At 35.8% G+C, this 22,699-nt stretch overlaps 1 protein-coding gene across 1 annotated transcript in view; it reads left to right on the top strand.

Annotated features, from left to right (window-relative positions):
• The window catches only part of SLC26A7 (solute carrier family 26 member 7), a 71,118-nt gene that overhangs the window by 25,003 nt on the left and 23,416 nt on the right, over positions 1-22,699 (top strand). Inside the window, exons 4-10 of the mRNA XM_074846980.1 lie at positions 4,803-4,967; positions 11,923-12,075; positions 13,391-13,473; positions 15,088-15,235; positions 17,333-17,446; positions 20,482-20,559; positions 22,007-22,102. Coding sequence (XP_074703081.1) covers positions 4,803-4,967; positions 11,923-12,075; positions 13,391-13,473; positions 15,088-15,235; positions 17,333-17,446; positions 20,482-20,559; positions 22,007-22,102 — 837 coding nt within the window. The remainder of the gene's footprint in view (positions 1-4,802; positions 4,968-11,922; positions 12,076-13,390; positions 13,474-15,087; positions 15,236-17,332; positions 17,447-20,481; positions 20,560-22,006; positions 22,103-22,699) is intronic.

Raw genomic sequence — 22,699 nt, 5'->3', positions numbered from 1 at the left:
CAGCTAGGCTGGGTGGGAGTCCTGGTTCCCACGATTATGGTACAGCATGCTACATGTTAGTCCACAAAGACCACAGAAAGAAGTCTTTCTTGGGTCCTGAAGTGAGGAAAGCTCACTCCACACATCATCAGAAGCTACCAATCACTCTCAAGCAACCCACAGTGAACTTAAGAGCTGTAATTCCAAAGACCAAAAAATCCCAATTATAATGTCTATTGAAACAGGCCAAAAAGAGTTTTAAATAGGTGACTCAGTCAAGCTGAACTGTTTGTGACTGACTGTTGGTCTCCAGACACTCCATAGATGTCTTCACCTTTGCAACCTTCGATTCTGAGATAACCAATGCAACATACTAAATGAGAGGCTTGCAGTTTGTACTGTTTCCTTCCAAGAGATACTCCCCGTGGCTGACTTCGTCTTCTTAGCCCATGCAGCAAGTGATCTGAAAGAGTACCACCACTTTTTGATTTAATGGTGAAAAAAAGCCATACCTTCCAGAATGTGGAGTTCTGAGGTATTTAAAATTCATTCTCCAAAACTGAATTAATGCAGCAGATAACATTATATCAGCCTTTCAATTACTGTGGACAGAAATTTTGAAATTAGTGATTTCCAAAGTGCCTGTTATGTGATAAAAATTTTTACTGGCTGTAAAGTTAGATTGACTACACAGTGAGAGTGGAATTTTAACAATAATAAACTGTGTGTGTTGTCATGGGAAGAAAGTACTGAAAGTGAACAAGAACCAAAAGGGCTTAAATTAATGAACACGGGGGCTTTGCTTTTCACAATTACTCATTTTTCTTCTCCTGGCTAAATCCTCATTCTCTTCTTCCACTTGTCAGGGTAAAATTATGGAGCAGCGAAGACAGCTGCAAGGAAAGCTTCCCTTTGCATTATCTTTCTTCCATTCTCAACTTTAATTTTCTTTTTTTTTCCTATTTTTTTTAGAGATCCCACCTTCCACCACTTCTGTCTAATCACTTGGTTTTATAATTTGTTTCCATATTTTTTTTCTCCTTTACTGTGCATTAATTCAAGGCTGCTTTCCTTCACTTTCTCTTGTGGTTTTTTCTTTCTATGACAATTCCTGATATCAGTCACATGAATTTAATCAAGACTGTATACCTGGTGAAAGCAAAATTAATCTCAAGATAGTTACTTCTTAATGAGCCTTTTAACATAGTGTAACGTACTGAAAATCTGCACAAAGAAACTGTAGCTATGCGCCCTTCAAACCATTTTTATTACTGTGATTGTTCTCTCTCTGAAATATTCCTTCATCCCCTATGAACTAAATTTTGAAAAATGAAAAATTCTGGAGGTAATCCTAAAATATAGGAAAATTTTGTTCCTTTTACAGTTTAAGAAAAACCCAATATTAGTATAAATAATGAAAGAGAAAACTATTTGCCTTTGGCATTTTCTTGTACACTTTTTTTGTTGTTCTGACACTTCACTGTCAGTTTTCCCTGTATTTTTTCTGCATCAAGAAGGAAAAAAAAAATCATACGGTATATCAGAAAATAAGATGAGAAACCCACATCACAACCACAGCAAAGATAAAGTAGATTACTAGAAAGTTCTTCAAGAATATTGAACTTTCTACATTTTGGTTATTGCTTAGTGGGTGAAAGATTTTATGACATAATGCAATGTGATACAATCATGTGCTGTCAGCTCAGCTTAGTTTCAAATGGTGTTTATGCAAAAAACAGTGGCAGCCAAGCTGTTGAGCTGTATGTCTGTTCCCAAGCATGGAGGGTTAACTGGAGAGTTGATCTGGGCCTGTATAAATGCTAAAAATATTAAGTACATTTGTCAAGAAATCTCCCATGCAACTAGATTTGGGAGGCTTGTTTCAAAACAAGGTTTTGCCGCCTCTTCATCTAAGCAGTTTCTGTATATTGCTCATGTTGCAAGGACATCAGGAGTTTCCCATACCAGCTTATGCTGAAAATTACACCCTCCTCCCCAGATATTTTCTGTTCTGGTTGCTTCATTGTTAGTTCTTCACCATGGAAGGTATATGGATGCACATTATATTTATTTAACTATAATCTAAATAAAGAGTAGGATATACATGCTGATGAAGCATTGCCATTTTTTCTGGAAGTCCTGAGCTACCTTCTGCAGTGAGAGACGGGGGGACCAGCATAGGCTGCTGCTTGTTTAACTGAGTGGCTACAGAAACTGTCTACCAGAAATTATACTCTTGGATTGGATGTATTTTACATAACTCGTGATTATAAACAATCAATAAAATGTATGCTTGAAATGTGACCTTTTAGTTACTGCCTGCAAAGCAGGGTGACACACCCTAAAATGCTGGAGTTTTAAAGTAAAAAAAAAAAAAGTAAATGTGAGAGTGATGCTGAAGTTGTTAAGTTCTGCATTCATGACATCATTTCTCTGTAATTCACCATAATAGCTTTCTCTGAAATGCCAATATTAGCTAATATTTCTCAGTGATATTATGTGCTTCACAGAATTGTCTCTGTCGTTTTGAATCCACAGCTAAACATCCATCTCATTCTCTGGAAACTTAGCTGTTAAACAGAAATTTCACATCCATACAATACAAACTGATCTTAAAAAACAAAAATTCACTAGGGAAGGGAGAATTTGTGTCTTACTGAACTTTGCTACTGTGAACAATGTTTTAAATGTATAAATAGGCACACTTAGAACAAACAGCTAAACAAAATATCTGAAGTTAGTAATTAGCGGGTTTAGGCCTGACTTACTAAATTACTACTCATTGAGGGTATAACAGTAATTATCATTATTGGGGTCCAATCTTGAATGGCAATCAATGTTCTAATTGTTTGTAGTACAGAGCCATTCACATGCTATTAGTGTGAAATAGAAAAAAAAGTCTCACATTTAATCTCTCAGATGAAAGAGGAAATTGCTCACTAGAGGTTTTTGTGGTAAAATAAAAGCCACGCAGTTTGGTATTTTTGTTTCTTTTGTGCTATTATACTCATTGCTCACTGCATACAGGTGAGATTTATGGTGAAAAAAATAAATGGTGTTCAGGCATAAAGAACGATAACATTTGGCAATGATTCTTTTAGCTTCAGAACAAAACAAAATAAAGCAGAGAAGGCTAAAATATATTCCAAAAGGATGATATGGAAAGGTATGGAAGCACAAAATAATCCTCTTAGAAAATAAACAACTCTGTGCCAAGAGCATGTACCTTTTCAGGCAGAAGAATAACAAATGGAAAGATTATGGAAGTAAGAAACTGCTTTTTTATCTAATGAATCTGCAGAACTCATTGTAAGGAGAGATAATTAAAATGTAACTTAATATTTTGATATGGATCAGAAAAGGATTGTTATGCTAACCACAGTAACATCTGTAGGTGTGCAAGAACTTTATTCAAAGAATTAAGAGCTGTCAAATCTCATTCTTCAGAGGAAAAGAATGAGTGCGGTCTGGAATAAGGGGAGAAAACACAGTAGTACACAATAATACTTTGGGTATTTGTCCTAAATTCCTACAAAGTATCTAGAATAGTTCTAGATTCAGCTGTAGTCCAGATTCCTGGATTAGAGAGGAATATTATTCTTTCATTATATGCCTGTACTCTGGAATAACTTCTGTAAAAGTTGCAATGAAGCTGAAATAATCTTCCAGATCAAATATAGTTGAGCAAAAGTCTATTTTTTTTTTTTTTTCTAGCAGAGAAAGCCAGTTTCTATATAGGATAGTGTTTATGAAATTGGATGTTGAATTTTTCTTCCTGTTTTAAATTTTCTGATTGTATACAGATATTCTACTTTATTTCAAGTATTTCTCAAATGCACAGGAAGTAGATTCTAAAGGTCTTTAAAATAGCTTACTTTTACTATAAGTTTATAAAGTTTGTTCATAGAGAACATGTAACTATATAAACATCTCTGTTTCTCTGTAAAGAAGGTAAGTATTTTTATATTCCCTGTCATCTGAAGCAACTTCTGTTGGTCCCTTACTTGAATACCTGCACAACCAGAAATCTCAACGTATGAAGCTGATGTAACTAGAGATAGTGGACTGGTGATATTTGACCTATTTGATATTATGATAATGTAGCATGAGAGCTACCAAGTATCATGGCATATTGAACCGTATGTGCAGGGTCAGTGGGATATCAGGAGGCTAAGGGTCTGTGGGAGGAGCAAAGCAGTTGTGTGGCTGCGTGGGAAGGGAAATCTGATGGTGCAGCAGCCTGGGGCGGGGCAGGGCTCTGCGGGATGATGGAGCTCTCACCATGAGACTCATCTCTCACTAGTTTTAGCACCTAATAAATTTGGTAGCTGTTGAAATTACTAACGTTGGGAATCCTGATATCAACACGTTGGCAGTTGGTAAGCTGGACCAAGATGCAGCCCTTTGCCTACTCAGGCGGAATAGCAGTGGAGCAGGAATGAGTCTTAATATCACCCTCACCTTTAGAGTTGCTTTACTTCATGTTGCTGTGTTGAGTTGATGTTTTTAGAGTGATAGTGTGCTCACATATTTGAGCAGGAGAGAATGCTAAACACTGCACGAAGACGGTTTCTCTGAGTCTGCTTTTGTTACTAAACTAACGTTAGAGTCTGGTAAACTAGCAATATGAGTAAGATAATTCAAGTAAACCCACAGAGCTTCAATGGGTTCCATTTTCAGCTATAGTTGTCCCTCAAAGGACTTTTGCTTTTTGTCTTTATCTCATTTATCTTGCAGTTTATTAAAAGGATGCTGCCTCATTGTCCTATCACCAGGAAGCTGCATTTATTATATTTGATGATACTCATGCCTTTGCCTTTTAGGTAGCGATGTTTATGCTGCAGTTGGGCAGTGCCACTTTCTTGTTAACAGAACCAGTGATAAGCGCAATGACGACAGGAGCAGCTACACACGTTGTGACTTCACAAGTGAAATACCTACTGGGAATGAAAATGCCATATATATCAGGACCACTGGGTTTTTTTCATGTGAGTTCAGTAAAAGAAATGGATTATTCCATTAGCTAACATTTTCTTAAATAACTACGCTATTTGGCTATATATAAGTGTAAGAAATTTGTTATGCATGTGTGTGAATGAACAGAAGGTGTAATACCAAAACCTTCATCTTGCTAGGTCTGTTTGTAAGAACAGATTAGGAAAACTTGATGAAGAATTAGCAGGAATTGGTCCTCTTTTGAAAGGATACAGTAATAAATTTAAAATATGTGTATTACAGCATCAATAATTCCATTTATTATCCTGAGCAATTACACACTTGTACAGGGAGGGTTAACTCTTTCTGGATCAACATGTAGGAGGGGTATATCCCATTATCATTCTAAACGTATTTTCTTCACATTTTGAAGAATGAAACCTGACCACCATTGTGGTAAAAGGAAAATTAACCATGATTTGTAGATCTGCTATGCAAAAATTACTCTAGATATGTTATTTATTGCTTTACGATATGCTATTACTTTGCGATAAACACAGCAAGTGTATGGCTTTAAGGTAATTTTTATAAAATGCATACAGCCTTTCATACAGTTTCATGGTTACTTCCTTTGGAAAGTAGATATTGTTGGCTGAAAACTTAAAGGACAAAGTTGTATAATCTTATTGCATAAAAGATATGAGAACATATTCTTTATGGTAACTTATTCCAGCAAACCCTGAATTTAAGTGCTATGGAGCATAATCTCTTGGCAGAAGCATTAGTAGTATTACAATAGTATCTATCAAAATAATATTTTGATCATAATAAAAATTTGTTTACTTCCTGAGGTGATATTTACATTGCACTGATAGCAATAAATGAATTGATCACCAGATGAAGTGAGGCTTCATCTAGTTAGTCACTAAATTAGGGTACCTTATTTAAAAGCACTGACTATATTTTCTTGCACTGCTCTTCTCTTTACTTTTTCCTATTATTTTGGGAAATTTGTTAATGTGAACTCTGGGATAAGAAGATGTTGCTTTTTAGAATGTTATTTCATAGTATTTTATAAATTTGATAACATTTTGTATGGATAATACATTGGTAAGTTTTTTACAGGACCAATTTATTAATGAGAATTAGGGGCATGTAATAAACACATGTGATTTATCTGTAGGGATGTAACTAAAAGTGTCAGCCATTTTTATGAGTAGTCAGTTGGCCTGTGAGACTATTACAAATGATTCATCATATATTAAAATATTTTTTAATTCTTTAAAAAGCTTTTCATAAATACTTCTTGATATAAAATGTGACAAGCCTCTTTTTCATGGCGTTTCCGTGGAGACTATACTTACATATAGGAATATTGTCATCTTGTAGAGATGACTGGTGTTAATTACCACAGCCAAGACATAATCAAAATATACATTATGAGCAATAATAAAGAACTGCAGTGATATTTCCACGTTGGTGTGCTGATGATATCATAAATGAGGTCATTCAAATGCTTTGAAAGAAACCTATTCCCTTATCCCTTGTATTTTTTAATGTATCTGAAACAAGTCCTTTGCCCTTCACTTCACTATCGAAATCAAACACCTTTGAACATTTTCCAAAGAAAACTTTTCCTGATATTTTAAGGTTCTGAATTGTTCTGTAGAATTGTGTGAAAACAAATGAACAAACAAAAAACCCCTCTGTACAACTTAAAAGAATAATAAAAAAGTATCCATATTTAGAAGAGACAATTTTATCATACAGATATTTTAAAAGGTTTCTGGTATCTGTTTAGACTAATGGGTTGCTTTAAGAAGGTCCAGTATCTCAGTCAGATGCACCAGATTTAGATTTTAACAATATTTTTTTTTTTTTTTCTGTGGCGGTAGTTTTATACAAAAATTATACTAATTAGATATCTGTTAATGTGCATATGTGCACATGCGAGTGAAAGGCAAATTTGGCGTGTATTTCTGGACATGTTCTTTACTGCAAATTTTTGAAACCCAAAGACTGGTATTTTTGCTTACTTTTTTTTTTTTTTTTTTTTAATTTCTCCACTCCAAAACACCTCCCACTCACAAAGCCAGTTGCTTTGCCTCAGGCAGCCTTTGCGTTGGCAAAGCAAGAATAAGAATGTTTAATAAAGTGTGATAGGAGAGTTGAAAGTAAAGCAAGCCAGTGAAATGGATTCTTTATAGAAAGTGAGATCATGATTAAATATGTAAAAACGAACTTTGCATATGGAGAACAAATCTACTACACTGGCATTGAGCCTCTGGGATTTTTGTGTTTACAAAGAGTTTATGTAATTTATTAAATTTGCAATTGAGCTGCACATTGCAGCATCAGTTTGTATTTTGTGAATGGGAAAGGCAAGGTGAAGGTGAAGAGAAAAATGGTGAAGGAAGACTACATGTGAGATCTAATTTTTACGAGAGACAAGAGCATCATCAAGTTTTGCTTGGTATCTGAAAACAGAAAAACATGTCTATATTTGCCCTTTGTCCATGTGTAGATATATTTATCCTTCCACGAGTTTCTGAGAAAATGCAGCACTGCAAAATGAACTGCAAGGTAACAAACCCGATTTGCAAAGGGGTTTTTTGTGGCTGTGTTGCAAGTTTGTTGCAAAATCCTTGTGGTTGTGCTGCAATTAGCTGAAAAAACCTTCATGTTCCCACTATCAGTCCTTTTTTTCCCTTTTTTTTCCCCAGTTTGTTCCCTATACAGTTCATAGTAGTTGCCTGTACTTTTTTCCCACAGTGTGTTGTATTTGTCCAACAAATATCGGAATGAAACATTTTTGAAAATGCAATGAGGTCATCTACTCTTAAACTGTATGAAGTGTTGTAACTAACATGTTCCTTTAATTCTTTTGTTTGCTTCAGCCTCATTTTAGAACCAATCTTTTGGGCTTTCATGTATATATTAAAACAGAAGATCTCAGAGAATTTCATTAATACATCAGAATACACATTCTTTCTAGAATATAAACCATTACAATGTTCATTATTACCCTATGAAAGTAAGTAAAAATATAATGGCACTCAAAGCCATTAATTTCCCATGAGAATAAGGACATTCATTGTATTCAGTGTGCAAAGTTAGAATATTCCTTTTTTCACTTATGTGCAAATTTGCATTGATTGCCAAAAAGTTCACTGATTCCTCATAATATTGCTGCATCATTTCCATTAAAAATCTTTACACAAAACTAGCAATAAAAATAAAAAACAAATGACAAACGGCTCAATATATTATTGCTGTATTTTTAAATTTTGTTAATTATATAATGACACGTTATTACTAATTATATAATTATTAATAATTATTATTAATTATATGACACAAAAAATTGCTTTGTACACTGCAATATCAAACTAAATTCTGCTACAGAATTTCTAAATTATTTCAGTAGGTGCATCATCAAAATATGTAAAATACTGAATTAGTAATAAAGTTTGTGATTTTGCATCGGGTGCCAGTGCTATTACAAACTTCACCTTTAGGTGCTTACCTTTAGGATTTACACTTTCAGCTCATATGAGTACAGTAACTGCCTGGACAGTATAACATGTGAACTGTATAGTATAGAGTGATGGCTAATGTATGTTAACCACGTTCATGTGTAAGAGCCACATGCTCTTTCTTTCTGAAGAACCTGTGAGTGGCTTGTGAAATGGTCTTCTGGCCTTGCTGGTCATATCTTCAAATGGGTGTGTTTAGGTTTTCAGAGAACGGTTACCTGGGAACAGACTGGTTGGTGGAAGCTCTTCAGTCTGATGTAGTAATTGATTGAATATTTATGTATTACTGTCGGAATAGTTTCAGTGTACTACAGACACTCTGAGGATAGGGCTGGTGGTGCTACTGAACTCATACGAGCTCTGAAGCATTAGTAGTCTCATTCTTTTTCATTTATTGGCTGATGTAGGCTACATACTGAAGGGCATGATTTGAAGAGAAAGACCAAAGAATACATTAGGCAGTTCATATAAAGTGTTTGTTGCAAATTCTGAAAAAGCTGTGACAAAGATCTACAAGATTTGGCTACGTATTTTAAAAATTAAATTGAAGCTTCTTTTTTAATCAATTTGCAAAGAAAGACAGAAATTCTAAAAGCTTAAGCATATTTCTTTGTAATCTTTCATTAAAATTATATTTATTCATCCAATCTTGTGTTTCACTTTGTCTAGGAAAATCAATTTAAATATCATAAACACAGAAAACTAATGCTGACACTTCAATAGACACCGTTCATTTCAAAAGAAGCCCACATCTCTTTGACTTTGACAATTAGGAATCAAATAAATTTTTTCCCTTTTCTTACCACTTCACCTTAGATCTAGCTCAGCCTTTGGTGAGTTTGTCGGGCACAGTTTGCAGTATAGTTTTCCAGATTGCCTCATGTTGTCCTAATTAATCACAGCTTCTGCTTAGGCACTGGGCCAAGTCCTGTACTCTCTTGAAAATACGTTCTTGGAAAATTATGGGTACAGAGACTAGTCCCCAGCCACTCAAGACACAATCCACATATTGTCTGATTACAGTGGGGCAATACGTGGTTAAAAACTGTGGTTTGATTACCGTTCTTCAGATTTATGACATATATAGATCGTATTATTTAACAAGTTGATTTTAAAATGTTTTCTTGGGTTCTGAGAAACATTTGTGCTGGGTTATGCTGTGCATCCTTAATCAAAAGTCCAAGGGCTAAATTTCAGAGGACTGGACTAAATTTTCCTCTTTATGAGGAAAATTACATTTTGTCTCTTTTTATGTAAACATTTTTTTAAAAAAATTGTTTTTTCTCTTATAGATTATGAAAATATTCTTAGAAAGTATGAGAGAAGAAAAATCAGGAAGTTATTTTAATTTAATCATTCTTTAAAATGAGCATCTCTCTTCAAGGAGTGACAGAATCAGATCAGTAGAAAAAAATTTTGTCATCGTATTGACCACCTTTCTGCTAGAACAGGGTTCTTTTCTGAGATAATTTTTTCTAGTACTTTTTCCTGTCCAATATAAATATACGTATTTAAGCTCCAAACTGTCAAACCTTGTTAACATTATACACGTATTTGAGAATAGGTTCTCTGGGTCAGAAAATTATTAATCTTTATTTTGATAAAAATAAAAGTGTCACTTTTCATTTATTTTAGTGGTTGTCTTAGTTGTTGCCAGAGAAAACACCTTTTTAAAAATATTTTTATTATTTCAAGCCTCAGTTGCTTGATTTTATTATCCTTAATGTTGTGGTTTAAGAAGTTACTTGTGATGCAGTCTAGATCTACATCCTAGATTGAACTCCCATTCTCTCTATGGTTTAATATAATAGAATATAAATGCAGATTTCAAAGGACTGAGGGTACCTTGTTTTTTTTCTCCTGCAGCTTTAGTAAGCATGTGTATTATATCCTTTTTCATGCCTCTCTGTTCTTCCAGGGAATAGACTATTGCTTTTATTCATGAGACCTGAAAATAACTTGTGATAAGGATCTGATTATTTCTTTGTTTATCAGGACAGAAGTTCCCTCTAACTTTCTTCACCCCTTCTAACTATTCCAGTAAACTTGTAAATTTTTTCATTACTTTCAGTTAATCTGTTATCATACTGATTTATGCCTCATTTTCTGGACCCTCAAATTCAGAGTAGAACTGAAATTACAGTTCACTGTGTCATCTGTGCTGGTGTGAAGGGAACTGCATTCTCCTGAGGTCTGTTACATCGATGAATACATTGTATTTATCTTCAAAGATTCCCATTCCTCGTCACCAGTGGTCATTCTATTTGTATTCCATATTTCTATTCCACATGTTCCTTATATTCAGCACCATATTTCCTTTCTTCATCATAGACCCAACTGTATTTTTCTACCCATGTTGTACCACATCTTAACCTTTGAAAAGCTGAAGGCCTCCCATTTGCAGCTCCATAGCTCTGCTCCAGTCTTCTCTTCCTTTTTTAGCACTGTCATCTGCCTCTCGCATGCAGCAATGTAGCCATTCCCCAACATCCCAGAGCCTGTAGCAGCAGGACTTGGAACCTTGTGGCCCAGCATGCCCCACCACTTGCACCCTTGCAACTCCTGCACCTTGCTGTGGAGAGTTTCCCCTGGAAAGCACTTGCCACTAATGTCTGATTCACTCCTTCTTTCCCTACTCTCTTTCTACCTCTTGCTTTGCCACTTTTAAGTTTATGCTAAGGAAAGAAACAGGGCTTAGTAGATAACATTAGTTATTTAAATAGCCAATAATCGACAGCTGATTAGTATGTGCAGCATTCAGACCTGATCACAGCATGCTCCATGGAGCACTGTTTGTGTAATGGGCAAAAGCAACCAAGAGGGGACCCAGTGTGCCCTGCTCAAGCTATGCAGTTACTCTGGAAAAGTATTTGGATGGATCTCCTTGTGCCCTGGAGAGGATGTCCTGAAGAGGATGCTCATCCAGGAAGATCCCTGTTGCTTCTCCAGTCACTACTGCATTTTTCTTTCTTTTGTTCTTCCTTTCTCTCCTCTTTCCCCTTCTTTTCTGTCTTTTAGAGTTTTTCCTCAGAAGTAACTTTTCCTATTAGAGTTAATGGATGTTATGAGCTATGGACACTGAAAATAAATCTTCGTGCATGGAAGCGTCTCTCAACGTTTTTGTGCAACACTCACTTATCTCACTGAATTTAATAAGACTGAATAAGGAAAGGATGCATATCACATATACTGGAAATTTCTTGTTTGCTTCTACCAATAGAAAACTGTAATTCATATGTATGAATATTTGCTGCATTTTTTGAGTTTTCAAAAGTCCATAGTAATAATAAATTGGTGATTTTCTTCCTTGCAAAATCTTAAGTGTAGGTCAGTTTGTCAGATGACTCAGGTCCTGTAGTATTGATTCTCACAGATTATTTAAGATGTGTGAAGTTGTGTAGAATATGCCATGGCATGTAACCCAAAATGATGTACTTTTTGATCTGTGATTGTTATTTGCCATTCACTGTAGATTTATGCCTACATATTTGAGAATATCAGATCAGTTCAGTTGGAGACTTTACTTCTCTCCCTGATGAGCATTGTGGTGCTTGTACTTGTTAAAGAACTGAATGAGAAATTTCAGAGAAACATTAAAGTTGTTCTTCCCATCGATCTAGTTTTGGTAAGTAGAAAATCAAGTATCGGACTTTTTGCATACAAAGCTTTCAGTGGTTCAACTAATCTGCTGAAGTTTACTGTGTTGTCTATAGTTACCCACAGCCACACCTGCCACTTATTAAATGGATAGCTAATTTTCATGACCGTATGTTAAATGTAAGAACAGGAAAGAGTTTGGCTAAATAATTAAGAAGTGGCATACGTTCCCAATTTGTATAACATTTTTCATGTGTTTACTACTTTTTACATAATCACAAGAACATGAAGCCTAGAATGTTCAAGTGTAAGAAGTTTGAAATAGAAAATGAGAAGTACCTGGCACATTGTAACTCCAGGCAAGTCTTGTGCTGCGTAGCTGTGACTTAGATGTTGCTTGTTCTTTATCTGCAACGAAGTTAAATAGCTATGCTAGTTCTTTCTGTAATTTTACTTACTGTTTTCCTTTCACATGGCATAGGCTAAATTGAAATTAGCTTTTGCATTTTAAATCCCTGATTTAAGGATTAAGGTGTAGTCAAACAATAAGCAGCAGGACAGAAGGTTTCTGTTTTTCTCTAGACCTCTAAAAGAAAATTTAAAAAATGAAGGACCGGTGCTTTTCAGAGTGGATCATCACAATTACTCTTCTTTTGCTGGAAAAAGTTATTTACAAAAGTATGATTTTTCTTGGGCAAAATGCTGGAAAAGAAGGTAGTGTGGTTCTGGTCTCCACTCTAAGATCTGTTTCTGTGTTACCTTTTAAACAATACTGGATAAAATGTACCAGCCAGCTGAGGATCATGGACTAGAACCTGTGCTTGTTCTATTGGAATTTGTGTGTTCATCTCATAAAAAGTACGGGAAGTGAATTTGAACCTCCTCAGGGCCAAACTTTCCACTCTCTCAGCAAGATTTATACCTGCTGGAACATAAAAATGAGAGGCAACCACATCTTCTGCTGTGTTTTGTGTCAAAGTTGACAGAGAACATCAACTGAATCAGACCCCTCAGGAGCACCTGAATTATGAATTATTTTAAACTGCTCATGTGAATGGCAATGGTCTGGGGTGCGTGCTGCATAAAGGCAGTTTGAACACTGGTTGGCAAGGTTCCTGAGGCTTTACAGAGACTTGTGCAGATCCCCTTCATTAACATAGAACATAGAAACTCCACCATAGTCCTTGTGCAGCCATCTTTTCTAAATTCATCTGTTTTACTGGATTTATCTAAGGATAAATGCATGAATACTGTCATGTGCTTAAGGTATGGCAATAAGAGGGACCATGTGAGAATCTAAAAGCAATAGAAACATAACATATTTTTCTGTGTTGAATCAATAGATAATTGCTACATCCATTGCTTGCTACTATGCTGATATGGAATACGTGTACGGGCTAGAAGTTGTGGGACATATTCCTGAAGGGTAATGTGTTTTTTATTAGCTTGTGGCTTTTAAATATGTTTACTTCTGTGAACAGTCTCTGAAGAGCTCAAAGTAGTTTTCTGAAATAAGAAATGACAAAAATCTATTATGTTCATTTCCAACCTCCTCAAATTCTCTCTCACAATTCAACCTCATGTTAACAAGATATATCTGTATAGAGATCATCATTAAAATGCAGACTTTCTTGCATATTTTAATAGCTTTTTTGTTGCTTTATGGAATAAAAAATAGGTACTAAGTACCTGATGATGGTTGATGGATGTATAACAGGAGAACAGAGCACTCTATGAGATTATTGCAACCTGCTTTTTGAGGGTTGCCTTGAGTTGTTGTAGCAGAAAGGGCTTGTGATGAGATAAGGCTTGTAGATTATTACATTTTGTACTTCTCCACTCACTTATATAGTAATTTTTAAAAAATGTGGTTTCTGAGGAATTGTAAAGGACTTAGATATACTTAATCTAGAAAAGAGCATTCTGACTATTGATATTCTGACTATTCTGACTAGTGATATATTTTTCTCCATGACCTTGAAGAGAAGGAAAAAAAATCAGTACAATTATCTGGAAAGAGAAATGATATTAGATGTCAGAGAGAATGTTCAAACTCTGAGGGCTGGTAAGGAATAGCACAGCTGTTCTGTATTCTTCCCTTTGGAAACTGCAGGGTTTCCCTAAATTTCACAAAGGACAAGTCCAATACAGCATAAGTGCATGTGTGGGAGCTTGCACTGTTAGAAATAAAATAAAGGAAGTTGCTGAGAAAGAAAATAGTTTTTAAGTATTTATGTCATGCTATTACATGCTGTGTATCTGAGATTAAAACAGGGCTAAGTGTGCCCTTTCAGTATATGTTATGCACAGTTAAATTTGTATTCATGAAGCTTTAATTAGGAGCTTATTTTTTGTCTAACCTTGTATGAGAAGATTCTGTAGTGTTGAAAAACCGAAGCAGAGCCTGGATCATTCCTATGTATTTTTAGGTATTTACCTGAAATATCTAAGTGCCTTGTCAGTGGAGAGCGTTAGGAACAATTTGGCTCTTAGGCAGAGGGATTTGTGTGGTGGAGAGACTGAAGCCTTTATGTGGACTACAGAGAGAATCTGGGGTGGTTTGGTTCATAACTGAGGCATTTCATTGCAGTTCACATTAGAAGGTCTCCATTAGATGGAATAAATGTCCATACTGTCCATAACCTACATGCATACTAAATCATTTAAAAGTTTTAAATTAAACATTGCAGGAAAGCCAACTGTAAAAAAGAAAAAATATACAGCAGACCCTCTTTTATTGAGCATTACAAAATTAGGGAAATGTTGCTGATTTCATCTGTCAGTGGGGGAGCTAATTTATAATTTCTCAAATTGAAGTTTGCAAATAGAATACTACATCTGAAACTGTTTCAACTTCTACAAATTCTCTGCAATTCCCCACAGATCCTATTAATCTAAAATATTGAAAAATGTCACCTTAGAAGTATTACAAAAATTATCTGTGTATGCCAAGATTGTTTCTCTTGTATTTTCCTGAATTACAGGTATATTGCGGCTATGTATGAGGCTTTGCAAAAGGGACTGTCTTTATTTTTTATAGATTACCATCACCGAAAACACCACCCATGAATGTCCTGCCTGAAGTAGTCACTGAAGCTTTTGGAGTAGCACTGGTTGGTTATGTAGCATCATTGGCTCTTGCCCAAGGCTCTGCTAAAAAGTTTAAATACACCGTGGATGACAACCAGGTAAAGCTCTTTGTCCTTACTGTCAGTAAGATTTGAAATTGCTTCACCATTTTGGAAATGTATTATAGATGAATGCCCAGTAGGAAAGGGTATGTTCCATACGACATCCTGAGGTCTTCCAGTGATTACAGTAAACCCAAATCTAGTCCAAATTATCTCTGCAGAATGCCCTAGGTGGTTGAGCTGCTCCTTTTGGGGAAGCACATCCTTCAGGATAGTCCCGTAGTGTGCATTTGGTGCAGCATTTGAGTGTTAATGAGTTTTCCAGTGCTCTAAGATTAGACAGCTTCTCCTCTGCCAGCTGAGCTCTTAAAGACAAGCTGAGATGTTAAATCAGACACTGATTAAAGAAACAAAGCAGTTCTAAAAACAAACCAGGTATTTACAGCCCCAGGACATATCTGACATTATAAAATGAAGTTTATGCAAAGTAGAAGTCTCATCCAAAATAAAGGTTGATTTGTGTAAAAGCAGGATGGGTTCAGAGAGTGCTGCCAAATCGGCAGCCATAGGAGCTTTCTGTGTAGAGTTCCACTTTACAGTGGACATGCTTAAATAAAAGTGTGATGTTACTTTCTGCACTACCCCACTGATTGTCATGATAGGTGGGTAATCCAAGCCAACTGTAGATCCACGGAGACAATAAAAGCACTGTGGTAAGAAACACTCAATTTTAGATAACTGACAATAGTGCTGAGTGATGAAAATGCTGCCTCCACCTTTCTCTTAAGTGGTTTGGGATAAACAACATAAAGTTGAATGAATAGCTGGTTTTGCAGCTGGAGGTCTATTTGAACACCTACCTAGACAGGTCAGTCTTGCTATATCAGCTCTTGTCCTTTACAGCTTTTATGTCACTGGAATATATGGTGGGAATGTTCTTTTCTACTCAGGTCTCTGAAATATTTTTCAGAATGAATATATTGGGCCATGAATTTCTGTTGATGCTTCAGAGCCATGTTTTCTAGGGAGCAGAGGGAAAATGCTTTGAGCTTAATACAGGTCAGACTTCAGGGCAATATGCTGCTTTGTCTCAAGGGAGCTATACGAGCACAGCAACCTGTATGTCTTTCTGTGCCTTTGAAAATCTTGTCGCTTACACAGCTTAATTACTGTGGTGTTGGAAATTATGTGTATGTCTGCGTCAAATAATGGAGCAAAAGAGCAAAACCTCTATGAGAACAGAGACTACAATGGCAGCAGAGTGGTGTAGCTGTATTGCATTCAGGGGCCAGGCATAGGGCTCTGCATGGTAGCATGTGGGCATGCGAGGCCATGTGGGGAGCTTTAAGGTGGTTCTGTCCTGTGTTTTGAAGACAAATTTATGATTAGGTGTTGCCCTGGCTGCATACAATAGCATTTGTGTCCTAAGCACTTCTAGCAGTACTGAGGTCTTTTCTTACACATGGCCCTCAGCAGATAAATGAGCTCCTTACAGTCTGGGGAAGAAGACTTATGCTGGGTAGCCAAGTTGGGGCACTTTCTTAGAAAACACTACTCAGCTTAGGCTGCAGATACAGGGTGTTTTCTCCATTTTTTCTTCTATAAATCTTTGTTCAGACATGTCTGCATTTTGAGTGTAAATAAACACCAAATACATTTGTAATGAAAGACAGCATGCAGATAGTATTGCTACCATACTTCACTTTCACTAAAGCATGCTCTAAAAGAAGAAAAAATCAGTGGCTGTCTTTTTCCAATAGAATCATAAGCCAGAAAAAACCTGGACACTGTCCAGATCCCACTACTTGAGATGCTGGCCTGTTAAAAATTAGATGTGGATCAAGATGTAAATATTTTGGTTGAACTTCATCTTCAAAACTTAGCAATACCATTTTTATTCTGTGAACAAAATGTGCCTCCTGCTTTTGATGAATCTGGCGCTGCAGCTCTATCATTCAAATTGGATGTGAGTTGTGAAAATATATATTCTGTTGGGAGATCTTTTATCATGTACATATGTGATTTTTTTCCCCTCAAAAATATGGCCATCCTTTGTCATTGCTAATATTTACATAGGGGACTCCTTTGTTGGCAAGAAGCATTGAAATGACAGAACAATAGGAAAAAAACATATTCTATTTAACAACTTTGCAGGAATTTTTGGCTCATGGCCTCAGCAACGTGATTCCCTCATTTTTCTTTTGCATACCAAGTGCTGCAGCGATGGGACGGACGGCACTTTTATACAGTACGGGCGCCAAAACACAGGTAATGAGTTAGAGTGAAGTACGTAGGAGAATTAAGGCTATGGTACTGCTCACTGGAACTTGTACTGATTTATCCATTGTATTTCCCTATTCTCTCTTTTCCTCTCTCCTGGGAAATGACTCTGCCCTGTCATTTTTAACAATCTGCATGGAATTTCATCTGATCAGCATCTGTTCTTACTAAAAAAGCTAATGGTTCCACTTATTAATTTTTACATTTTTATTTCAATATAAACTCTAAAGTCTGTGATAGTAAGGAGGTTAGGAGTTGTGTTTTCAGACTGCAGGAAACTACACACAAGCTCTTTCAGTTTTATGTGAATTTGTCAGCACTGTAACAAAAGTGCCCTCTAACGGTGTTTAATGGATTTAATTGTACAGGCTAAGCTGAAGTTTTAGAAAAAAAAACAGTTTTAATTTAGTGCTTCTATCTGATTTTCAAAATACAGTGAAAGTAACCTTAAGAGCTGCTTGCTAAAAAAAACCCCAAGTAATCTCCCAATTTCTGCCTTGTGACATGGTGTACTTGTCCTGTCCCTCAGTATACACTGAACCCACAGAGATGACATGCAGATTTCTAAGGATTTTTTTGCTATTTCCTACTGTTGGAAACTGACCCCACAAGTTCTTATTGCGGTAGCTCAGAAAAGAGGGAACTGCAATTGATGAAAATGATGATAGTGACCCTGTGAGTCTGTTACCTGCCCGAATTGTGCTCATGAACAAGAGAGCAAACTGCTCATCTATGACCTTTGTGTGCGATGGCACCACGTGGGCCACCACAGCTGGGAGACCCTTGGGGCAGCCCCTAAACACTGCCTCTCCCTCCTTCCTCTGAAATTAAAGGGTCCGTCAGTGGCATCTTGCCATATAAATGTTATGTCCTTTGGAGTTTGTTGCTATGGTCTTTTTATAACTGTTGCTCTTGACTCGTAAAGGACATTACTTGCAGGCAAAAGGGTAATGAGGTACAGCAGACAAGGCTAAGTACAGTCTATAGGTACTGTTTCTTCTTGACCATGACCTGCAGTTATTTCTCATGCAGATACCACAATATTAAGAAATGGTACAGGGCTTTATTTCAAAACTCTACATGTCAATTACTTGCTAATTAGCCACACAGTACACTGAACTCAATTAATCATAATGAATAATTTATCCAATAATAATCTTGAAAAGCATTTACATGCAAATAGTTTAGCTACAACTTTGCTGTTAGCTATTTCATATCTTTGAGTTGGATTCAGTGTCATACCATGTGCCCTTATCCTCACAGACATCCTCTTCTGTTACATGTTCACAACCGTACAGTTTGCGGTTGTATGGCATCATGGCTTTTCGAAGGAAACTTTAAGGTAACCTGAAGGCCTATACCCTGAAGACATATAAGGTATTTGAGCAATTTGGCTCTGATACATGTAGGCAAAGGCACCCACAGAAGGTTATTCAATATATGAAATGGAAAAAGAAACCATCATAGTTCAATTTCAAGGTAGGAAGTCCATGGTAAAAATAACAAGTATCTGCTTGGTTTTATCCGTTGGTTTCAATGTATAGCAAAAGTTAGTGTGGCCATCCATCAGCACTGTGAGAGTACTTTAATAAACATAAAATTCTCTCTTCTGCCTTCTTTTTGGAAAGCAGCACATCCACTTAATCCTCTACTTTTGGGGCTGTCTCGGCAGAATGACAAGATGAGAAGAACATACTAATAAATGTTGGTCAGATCATAGGCATAAGGAAGAGTGAGGGGTTGCTTTGACTACATAGAGAGAAGTCAGTTTACTGTGGCATACATCATGAAAGAAATGCAAAGAGCCTTTCAGGGGCTCAGAGCAGCCCTTTTTTCTCCAACAGCTATACCTGGGATTCAGTGATGTCATTTGTTCTTCAGTGATATATTTTCCTGGGAGAAAACAGCAGTGAGGGACTGCATCATGAGCTAGAAATGTTCTTCAAATAGAATCAACACTTTTTTTTTTTTTTTTTTTTGCTTTTTGGGAAGACAAAAAGAAGGAAAAGTTCCTTGTGACTTTACCAGCAGATTTTGTGTCCCTTTTTCTGTAAACACTCTGTCTATACTTCTTGATGGTATTTTTAAGTACACCATAGCTTTAATTTTCTAGTGTTTTAACAACTTGTCTGGTTTTGTTTTTAACAACTTGTCTCTTAAAATGAAACCTAATTATTTTAGTAAAGAAACATATTATCAATATAAAAATAAAGTGAGCATCTGTCTACTTATCATCAAAAACCTTCTGTGAATCTGGACTGTATCTTAATGAGACCAAAAGTACTCTACTTTGTGAGCAGTCAGAGTGGAGTAGGAGACTGCAATTTTACTGCAGTTTTCCATCAGATTAATACCATATAATACTGTGAAGAAACATACTATTCTTAGACCATATATTTGTCTGGATTCATGTCACCTACATTAATTATAATTTTAAATATATATGAAAAAGTAGTTCCTTTCTAAAGCAAAGTCCAGTGATATTAACATGAAATCATTGTGGTTTCTGACTTAACACAATAGTTTCCTTTTAGTGTTGATCCCAGTAAAAGAAGTTAGATATCTTCTCTTGGGAAAAAATGATGACACAGTTCTCCATATATAATTTTTGCTCAGTGCTATGACAGATCTGATATTTAGTGCAACATAGGGTGTATGGCTATAAATATGTTATGACAGTGGGTGCTGTGAAACTTCTGGGATGACACGTTGCACACACATGCTCCATTTTATAACCAAGTATGTAGGTGATGCTGTGGTCTGTGTCTGTGTGCTGTCAGCAGGGTCAAGCACAGATGTTGCGATCATTTACTATGTTTTCACTGTAGTTGGCTGAAGGTAAACACCAGAGATTAAAATTGAAATTATATGCATCTGCAATCCATGGATACATGAATAGCTAACATCTTCAACATCTCATTCTTGCCTTTATCTACAATATTTGATAATTAGTCCTTTTCACACATTTTAAGGTTTGGTTTTGGGTTTTTGTTAGACTAAATCATCTGCTTTTCTTGTTTTAGGTGGCTTGCCTTATCTCTTGTCTGTTAATTCTTGTGGTGATCTATGCAATTGGACCTATGCTGTACTGGCTGCCTATGGTACAGTACTTATCTTCCTTTTTAAAGATTATGTCAAATATTTTCTAATTACTTAATTTCTTTAAGGGAAAGATAGTACTACCTCTAGAACAGCTGTATTTAATTTCAATGGGAGAAAGAATGGTAAGGGCAGAGCAAGTCTCAAAATCAAAATACAGAGATGACAACAAAATACATATAGATTTTACACATATATAGTTGTATATAGAGGCTATCATGTAAGTATATAAGAAAGCATTTCTCTTCTACTTACTTTTGGCACATAGTTTATGAAAAATATATATCCAGATTGCTGTAGATTTTTAAATTGATAAATTAATGAAGATCCACAATTCTCCAGTTATAAATATGATGTATGACTTTTCAAATAAATTTGACACAAATGCTTGTAGATAATGATCTAAGCTTAATTACAGAGAGATTATGAGGTATTCTTATATCTCTGTCATGGAATACATCTTCTACACTAAGAGTCTGTAAAGCAACACAGTGTTTTCACATAAGTTATATCTAGCTTTTGGTATTACAAATTAATAATTAATTTTAACTAGAGGCATGTCACAGATGCAAAATACAGCTCCAAAATTATCCATAATTCTGCCATGTTTGTACAGGAAATTTTAACACAACTGTGTTTTAAATTTACTTTGTGCTGTTGTTTACATAGTGTCACATGAAGGTTCTCACTTTTCAAACACAGATCCTTTTATTTTATTTTAAGGATTTTTAAGTAAGGACACTTGAAGAGGGGTGCACAATATGTCCCTTTTCTTTCTACACTGCTTTCCTCCCTTCATTTTTTTATATGGATTATATGTAAATTTTGACTGGTTTCCTGTAGACTTTTTTCCCCATATTTTAAAAAAACTTTTCATATGTTGCATTCTCAATATTTTACTTTTCTACAATGCTTTTCAGCCCTCCCCACCTGTGCACTGCAAGTCTATCTCTTTGTACTCCAGCCTTTATGGCTTCAGATGATTTCTTCATCCATCTCCTTCCCCTTTCAATTTGGAGAATAATAAATTATTTCATTTGCCTCAAACTTAATGGATTTTTTGCTCTAGATGCCTTCTCTAGGTAGTGAAGAAGAGGAATTAAAATTCTTCACTGTGTAGAAGTTGAGTGCTGATTTGCTTCTGAATCCCCCAAACTATAGCAGAATGTGGTTGGTCTGGTGATGCATGGAGAGTCTTGGGAAGTCCTGAAGTTTCTGTCATTTTTTTCACAGTTAAGTGGCTTATAGATTGCCTTCAGGAAAAAAAAAAAAAAAGGGTTTGATACTGTTAGGCTTGTGTCACAAGGAGACCTGTGCTTATCCCATTTTTTAAACACTAACTTCAGTTTTTTGATAATTTAATTATAATATTGACTGCTAAATTGAAGAAAGAGCATTCGTTTTCTCTACCAAGTCTGCAAATGGATTTTGTTTTTTATTTCTTTGCAGTGTGTGCTAGCAAGCATTATTGTTGTAGGCTTGAAGGGGATGCTAATGCAGTTCCGTGACTTAAAAAAATATTGGAATGTGGATAAAATAGACTGGGTAAGTGAAACTTAATCTAAGGAGGTTTTCCTGAGACCTGCTAAATAAACTTTCTGTGGCCCTAGAAGAGGTAAGTGCAAGCCATTATTATTAGGGTTTTTGTGTACTATCAGTTTATTTTCTATCTCAGAATAACAGCATCTGTAATGTCAATTGTAATAAAAAAATGGAATTTTAGTAAATGATAAAGAATCAAACCTAATTTAATGCTAAATCTGTGTATACAGATAGATCAGGTTAATCTCAGCAAGGGTGTTTCTAATTTTGTATGCCTTTTCTAACTGGTTAGCATGCTTTTGCTATTGTAGTACTATTGAAGAGATTATGGTATCTTTGTCCTCTGGGGATACAGAGTGACCGTACAGGACAAACAGAACTGGAAATACTAAAGGTGCAGAAAGATACATGTCCTAGGGTGCCTTAACTCTTTCAGATTTTGCAAACAGTATATCTATTTTTTGATCATAATGACAATTCTGTGGTATGTGAGGAAGAATACATCAGAAAAAGCAGATAGATGGAAAGAGACACAGTATGAAAATCTGGTTTAATGCAGTCTGAATAGTCTGACATACATTTGCATAGAGTTCCTAGCAA

This window comes from Strix aluco, chromosome 1, assembly GCF_031877795.1.
Source record: "Strix aluco isolate bStrAlu1 chromosome 1, bStrAlu1.hap1, whole genome shotgun sequence".
In the NCBI taxonomy this organism is placed as follows: Eukaryota; Metazoa; Chordata; class Aves; order Strigiformes; family Strigidae; genus Strix; species Strix aluco.
This window is presented reverse-complemented; position numbering and strand designations above follow the sequence as displayed.